The sequence below is a fragment of the Limulus polyphemus genome, unplaced genomic scaffold, assembly GCF_000517525.1.
Source record: "Limulus polyphemus unplaced genomic scaffold, Limulus_polyphemus-2.1.2 Scaffold973, whole genome shotgun sequence".
NCBI lineage: Eukaryota > Metazoa > Arthropoda > Merostomata > Xiphosura > Limulidae > Limulus > Limulus polyphemus.
Window position 1 is genome coordinate 215,458 of NW_013666583.1, and position 8,794 is coordinate 224,251.

At 32.8% G+C, this 8,794-nt stretch overlaps 1 protein-coding gene across 2 annotated transcripts in view; it reads right to left on the minus strand.

Moving 5' to 3' along the window:
- The window catches only part of LOC106461501 (RGM domain family member B-like), a 160,290-nt gene that overhangs the window by 23,979 nt on the left and 127,517 nt on the right, over positions 1 to 8,794 (minus strand). For both annotated transcript variants that reach the window (XM_022388478.1, XM_013921323.2), the window contains exon 3: positions 4,806 to 5,299. In XM_022388478.1, the coding sequence (XP_022244186.1) occupies positions 4,806 to 5,299 (494 nt within the window). The remainder of the gene's footprint in view (positions 1 to 4,805; positions 5,300 to 8,794) is intronic.

An 8,794-nucleotide genomic window follows, 5' to 3' on the forward strand; every position in this document is an offset into this window, starting at 1 on the left:
GTCAAGCGACTTCGGACACTAAAGATGCCCTGAAAATAAAACAGCTCTTTTAAAAGAGTGGTCAAGGATAACTCAGGACCTTAAGAACAATCTCATTTTAAGCAAGCAACACCAGTGTCAGGCTTCTCTTGTTCATCATGATCTGATCATACTCCACCTTGAAGTTAAATGACTTGAACTGCCAAAATGTAAAACCACACCTACCAAAAGGTTAGTTACGAACGTAGGTTGAATGACCAATAATTTGCATTTCAGATCATATGAACGATTATAATATATCTGATTTGCACAACAATGAATCGAGGGGTGATTGATGGTACTTTATAACAATGATTTTGTCATAACCACACCACAACAATGAATCGAGGGGGTGATTGATGGTACTTTATAACAATGATTTTGTCATAACCACACCACAACAATGAATCGAGGGGGTGATTGATGGTACTTTATAACAATGATTTTGTCATAACCACACTACCATAAATATCTATGACCGTTTAATGGTTTTGAGTTGTGTATTATTCTCTCATATTTTATAAGGAAATATAACTCGCTTTTCACAACATAAAACTTTACAATTTGAGGAGAATTCTGATAATTTAAGCCTGACTTCAGACTAGCAAAAGGAAGACTCTCGTGAAACCTAAACTGTATCAATCATACATATTCTTAACTGTATTCACAATACTATAAGTTGTAAGCTACATCTAGTTCTTATCTGTACTTACGATATTGTAACGTCGTTCTTTCGTTGGTAGGTTCTTTTAAATTATCTGGTGAATATAATTCAAGGTAAACAATAACAAATTAGTTTATTATTTTATTATTTATTTTTTTCTTACAAACTTGAACAGTGTGGAACTTATAAGCCAAGTTTACAAATGACGTTAATTTCATTACACTAACGTAAAGAATAAACTTATTTGCGCCAATTCACGGCTGAAACCTGAATCTCTTATTTATAATCTACCCTCGAATTTACTAGACAACTTTAGGTCAGATTTTTAGAACTTATAAGGTGCTCTACGCCTATCTTATTAAACTTTTTGATATTAAGTTCTTCATTACGACCCGTAGCTCCTTCTAGCTAATAGATTATAAACAAAAATATATAGCTTACAACAAAGTTGCAAGCTGCATCCTTCCCTTAGCTGTGTACTTGTTTCTAAAGGTAAGAAAATAGTTAACTAGTGGTTATGTTACAAATTTGTAAAAATATCACATGATAAGTCATATAGTGGTTTCAATCAATTATAAGAAAAACAGTGTTAACAATGGAAGAAACAGTATATTAGAAGTTATGATCTAAACGCTGGAAATCGGCGAACCATTGGTGACTAACAGGCATTAAAACTGTCATAGAATCAAGTTAACTGGAGATGTTTTCTTTTTTTCATCACATTCCTCATAATATGTCCATTGCAGCTCAAAATGAAAGGAGGCAAAAATACATCTGCAGTTAATTTGTTTTATAATAATTTTAGGCCTATTGTTTAATAATAATTTTAGGCCTATTGTTTTATAATAATTTTAGGCCTATTGGGTTCTAATATATTGTTCGTAGGCTTTTGGTGATTAAACCGTTACTTTTAAAGAATGGTGCTGGGTATATGAATAGCATTTCATAGAATATTTTGTCTTGTGGGAAACTAAAGACAAATCTGACTTTGTGCCGAAATGAACAAATTATGGGGTATGCGAAAAAAAACCAACAAAAAACACACATTTGCAGTTAACTTGATTTTTATATCATGTCAAAGGTTTTACAACAAATATAGCCAATTGAATCCCACGCAGAGACACTGTATGCCAAAAAATAAAGGGAAAAACAGTGATGAAAGTAAGCCACTGCTATCAGAAGTGGCGTACCGGCAAACATTTTGCCATGAATTTAATGTATTTGTGCATGAGTAGTTTCAAATATAACTTAAATGCACTCATTTGATTTTGTATTACGATCAATTGTAGAAATTGCTATTAATGTTTTTGTTCCGTCCATAAGTTATAGGGGGTGAACCCCACATCCATATTGGTAAGAAAATAAAGTAACTTTAGCCACTGAAGGTTTGTTTGTTGTAAAGCTCTAAGCTTTACAATGGGCTATGGCCACCGCGGGTATCGAAACACTACTTTTAGTGTTATACGCCAATTAACTTATAGATGAACCATCACTAGGGGGGCAGATACCTCGTATCAAATATCTGAATATAAGGAATACAGCGAGATATGACTAGTCAATATTAATTTTGTGCTAATTTACTACGTTTATTCTGACGCTGTACGTGGTAAACAAGAACACTTACTATCTGAGATACTGCGTTGAAATGTTTTAACGTAAATGGTTTTGATCAAATTGGAAAGGATGAATCTAGAACTGTACTTATCGAAGCTAATTTTTTCTTAGGTGATCGTGAACAGTCGTTGAAAAAAATCACCAGGTATTTTACTATAATGAGCTTTTTTCAGTAACAAGAACGTATTAGTGAGTGTACACAGTATTTTAATATAAAGGTATCACCTCACATTTTGCAGTTTACTATCACGGAAAAAAAAAGCAGTTGCTTCATCTTACCACAGATATGACTGCATTCTACTTTAAAATAAACAGTTTAACTACATAATTTAGACAACGTTCACAATTATAGGTTGGTTGTGTTTGTTTTGAACTTAGCAGTGTAAGACTTAGAGGGAAGGCAGCTACTCATCACCACCCACCGCCAACTCTTGGGCTACTCTTTTCACCAACGAATAGTGGGATTGACCGTCACATTATAATGCTCCCACGGCTGAAAGGGCAAGCGTGTGATGGTAAAGCGTTAATTGGTTGTTTACAAACTTCGTTGTTCTTGCAACACAAATGAAAATCCATTACAACAAAAGAACAACCCGGGAAACGTACCAAGCAATGCTTGTAACTTAACATTGTGAGTAAAGGTAAGGATGATACGCAGTTTAGTAGTAAGGAAGGCCTTATGATTACACGTCTGAAATGAGCCTCAAGCCTCCAAACTGTTAGCTTGTTTCAGTTTTATGTTATGTGGTTTGTCCCACATTTAATCTTAATTTCAAAAGTTATTAAAGTGGGTCATTCATTAAAAATATAACTTCAGAACTACCAGTATACATAATTCAAGTTCTATTATAAAACATAACACTGACAAGGCTTCGTCACTATGTGCATCGAAATCAAGTGATTATCAGTCAGCCAGTTTTGATGCTTGGCTGGCTAATTGTTAGTCCCGCAAACAGAGTCGACCGACCTCGAAAAGTGGCACATCTGGCAAAGACGTTATATTTCAGTCGTAAGGAAGAAGGTTGATCTCAAGAACACACAGGAAGTGCAACTTGGTGCAGGTACTGGAGACGGTGGAGGAAGTTTGTTAAACAAGTCACGCGTGGGCGTAGGTCTCAAACTTACAGAAACTTGCACATATAAACAGATCATTTGTAGAGACTTACACCACTCTGAATGATAGCGTGAATTTATTGCAAGTCTGAGTTAAAACGTGACGTTCAAATGAAGATTTTGTATATTTATTTTGGGGTTCCCAAATCAGCGACTGTCTTTTTTGTTGTTGTTTCTATTGCTGATCCACATAACAGTATTCATAAAACACGTCTGAAATTTGATTCTCTTACTTGTTTTATTAAGGAACTCATAAATTTATTTTAATTCATATCACATTTTAGAAATATAGTAGCCATGTGGCTAGGATTATAACTTAATTAGACATAATTCTTACAGCATAAAAGTCTTATGTAGTTGTGATATCATACAAAATAGATGCTCTCAACCTAGATATATTAATAACAACTTCTTAAACATGCATGATCCAAAGATATACACAAAATATCGCTATTAAAAACAGAACTGTTATTCATTGTAAATAAAAATTCATAGTAATTATATATTGTATTACAGTTAATAAAACTTTGATGGTTTAAAAAAACAAACAAACACATCTACTCAACCGTGTAATTTTTATAATGGAATTAAAAAATCGGTACATCAAAACTTATTGCACTTAATACCTTATGTAGGTCATTTAATTCACTTCAGTAATTATGAAAACCCAACCTATCTCAGTTAACCAGAAGCAAGAAGTTAATGAAAAGTGATTAAAAGGTGTAAAATCACCAACTGTGTACATTTCTCTGTAGAATATTATCGAGAATAAATAACCAATAGTCTGGGATGTATTGTTTTTTAGAAAATATTAATTGCACAAAAAAGGGGAAATAAATATTTCAATACAAATATTTATTCTAAAAATAGTATAATTTGTAAAATTAACATTTCAGGGGGATAAGTTTTTTATGTTAACATTTCAGAGGAATAAGTTTTTTATGTTAACATTTCAGAGGGATAAGTTTTTATGTTAACATTTCAGGGGGATATGTTTTTTATGTTAACATTTCAGGGGGATATGTTTTTTATGTTAACATTTCAGGGGGATAAGTTTTTTATGTTAACATTTCAGAGGGATAAGTTTTTTATATATATATATCCAAAAGAAACAAACAAATTAACCCAAAAAAGTCTTATAAACCACAGCATAGAAAAGGTTTTAAATTTATTAGGTTTAAATTTTTTAGCAAACTATAAACATTATTAAAAGTTTAATTAATTACTATGTTATTTTCAGAATGTTTTGCTTTAGAATACTAAGATTCATTTCAAATGAAAGGTGCATCACCACCTGGATTGTTGCTCACAGCAAATGAATCAGCTTCCGAAACTGGTTTGTCTCACTTTTTAAACATACAAGTATAAAACTTGAAATAAAGGGACAAAAACTTACTTTTGTGGTTCCTGAGGCTTTGGATCCACTTAAAACAGGTTCATTAGTGATCTGAACAGCAAGATATGGATTATCAATTAGTGGCCAGGCACCTAAAGTCCTGCAAGTTTGAAACTCATCGTAAAAAGTTCTTAGATGCGGATCTCCAAATAGTCCACAGTGACTAAATGTCACTGGACCAGAATGACTGCCTCGAAACATGCATCCTGGCACCATTTGCTTGGGTTTCGGGACTTGTTTCCTTGGATACTCTACACCTTTAGCAATGATCTGAGAGCAGTTTTTATTATTGAACCACTGCATCACTAAAGTTGAGATTGAATGGAATTTTAAATTGCCACGGCAACTACGTCCTGTAGCTCTAATGCAGTTAGCATAACTAGCCAACACTGTACAGTAGTGATAATTAGAATCAGTTCTGGTCAATTGTGGTTGGGACTGACTTTCATGTTCAAACTGGGTAGAGCATAAGTTAACTTGACAAGAGGAACCAGCTGAAAAAAACAATACACATTAAAAAATATACATTAATTCATTAACCTGCTACAGAAATGTATCTGATAAGTTTGAATGCACTCAATTATTCCTTTAGCTTTTTATTAATGTAAATGTACCCATATTCATAATGCTTTATTATTAACATACTAAAACATATCTTTATGCAAAAAATGAAAGCTCTTCATTTGCTTACCAAATTGATAGGAACAGACATGGCTTAATACACAATAGGTTGAACAGATTGCTGATAGAATAAGTCTTAATTTCTCACATAGAGAAAATAAAAATAGAAACATAACATAGCATTCTTAAAATGTATTCACAAATATGGAAGTATTAAGAGAGATTTAAACTTTTTTTTAATCACTTGAATAAGATAGAAGAGACATTAACATCAGCATAACAAGGAATCATTTGGTCCTTTGACAAGTCCCTGCACACTCACAACTGAGAAAAATTAAAAAATATAAGCCCACTCTTTAACTTTCAGAAAATTATGGATTCCTCTCTTTCAAACTCTTGTAGTGTGGGCAACTCATTCCTTAAGTCAGTCCCTCTTAGAAAAATAAAACTTCTTAACTAGAGCCTAGCCTGTCTTTTACAAACCTTAAATGTATGCCCTCTCATTTTATTGTCTTCAGAATATAGCACAAAGAAATTAGAGGACTTCATCCTACTGATCCACCAGATAATCTTGTAAACTTAAATAAAATAACCTCTTACTTCTCTTTCACCAAGAGAAAATAAGAGATCTTAATCTATCCCCAGAAGATAATCCTTCCATCCTCAGAAATATCCTAGTAGCCCTTCTTTGAACCCTGTCAGGAATTAAGTTAGCATCATTTCTTCCTTCAGATTCATGTATCTCTTGGTACATAATTATTACATACATGCACAAGCCTTTTATTAATAATAACTTACAAGTTTCCTACTTAAAATTTATTCAATCATCTTGTGTAAGTTTAAACTACAGTGTATGATGTAACTCAACAGTCACATGCTTCATACAAGATGTGTAACACTGGTTGGCTTGTGAAATAGCATTATGTTAGTTATTGTAAAAATGTGGCATTAATGTATGCTTTACTGCCAAGCTAGGAAAAGAGGGAAGTTCTTGAGTTAGTATTTTTTTCATTACTATCACTATATTAGTTTTCATTTACTGGTGCCAGATTTGCCACTCAGCATGTGAATGCCACTTGTATAGTGTTTATGAAATGTCTTGTGTAACTTGTATTTATGTGATAATAAACAGTTCCTGGGACTACTTGGTGTGTGGTTATTGAGCCAGCCATACACATTATAGAAAACAAGCTTCAAAACCTTTTCAATAAAGTCAATATCCGTTCTTAGGTAAGGAGACCAAAACTACAAACAGTATTCCAAGCAAGGCCTAACTAATGTTTTGTACAGAGAATAATTACCTCTTTTGACGTGTAATCAACACCGTAGATTAGATTTCCTACCAGTAGCAGAGTACAGAAACAATGGCTTGAGTGACTTATCTACCACTGTGGTAACATACTTTTCTTTGGTCATGCTATTGAGTGGGTTCCCATCTATATTAAATGTGTAATCTAAATTATGAAATCAAACCCAAATTACCTTGCATTGAACCAAGTCATTCTTTAGTATTTCAACATTCTCAATAGAGCTAGAATTATTCATGAATTTAATTCCATCATTAATTATGCCCATATCAACATTATTAACGTAATAATGAAGAGCAATATCCCAGCTCGTAAGGTACTCTACTAGTAGCAAGGGTCCATTTGGATTAGACTACATCAACAACATCCTACAATCCATTTTACTAGTCTTTTCCCAACCCTCTTCAGTGTGATTTTCTATGCTAATCTTTTGTATGACACCTTATCAAAAGGTTTGGAAATCTAAGTACACCAACTCTCAACCTTTTTAATATCCAGATAATATGCAACATCCTGGAAAAATGTTAACAAATTAGTAGTGGAAGATTTCCCTTTATTGAATCCATGACGATTTTGTTTCTGATAATATTTCACTAGATGATTTTGTAAAGTTTCTTTCATCAAACTATCGAGAATGTTTCCCACTTCAAGCACCTGTTCATTGTTTGTTGACCTACTAAAAACTAAAAAAGGGGGCTTGCATATCTGATTGTTGATTTCCTTTAAAACCTTGGTAAAACATTGTTGGTGCTGGCGCTTTATTTATATTTAAAACCTTGGTAAAACATTGTTGGTGCTGGTGTTTTATTTATATTTCTTAGTCCTTCTTCTTACCATAAAGTCAGTAATATCTAAATGATTTAGGTAAATTCCAATATTTTGCATAGAATAATACTATCATCCACTCTCTTGTAAAAATAGAACATTTGAAACTCAGCCATCTCATAGTCTTCAACAAAAAAGAACACAATTCCCATGTTAACAACTTACTTACCTTTAACATACTTAAGAAAATGTTATTAAAAACTTCTTTTACAACATCCAGTTATAACAAATAGTTATATTAAAATAATTACACACGAATATGTAAACTAAATCAAAGACACACGTATAATGATTCTGAAGTCTTATTCTAATATTTATTTCTAGGATACCTATAAAAGTTCTAAACTGCTAATATTGCACATAATACAACAGGTTAAACAAACACAATCAATAGCAAAGTTACAAAAGGAGTTTTCATCCATTTAGCTCACACCTTACCCATCAAAAACAAATTAAATGTAAACCTCTCATATCTCTATCACACAAATGTTTAAAGAAAACTTAACTAACAACACACACCATATAATCCAATAAATCATTCCTCAGTTTAATACACACACACACCATATAATCAACTAAATTACTCCTCAGTTTAACAACACATACACACCATATAATCAAGTAAATCACACCCTCAGTTTAACAACACATACACACCATATAACCAAGTAAATCACTCCTCAGTTTAACAACACATACACATCATATAACCAAGTAAATTACTCCTCAGTTTAGCAACACATACACACACCATATAACCAAGTAAATCACTCCTCAGTTTAACAACACACACACACCATATAACCAAGTAAATCACTCCTCAGTTTAACAACACACACACACCATATAATCACTCCTCAGTTTAACAACATACACACACCATATAACCAAGTAAATCACTCCTCAGTTTAACAACACACACACACCATATAATCACACTTCAGTTTAAAACACACCATATAATCAAGTGAATCACTCTTTAGTTTAAAACACACCATATAATCAAGTAAATCACTACTCAGTTTAGCAACACATACACACACACCATATAATCAGGTAAATCACTCCTCAGTTTAACAACACACACACACACCATATAATCAAGTAAATCACTCCTCAGTTTAACAACACACACACACACCATATAACCAAGTAAATCACTCCTCAGTTTAACAACACACACACACACCATATAACCAAGTGAATCACTCCTCACTTTAACAACACATACACACA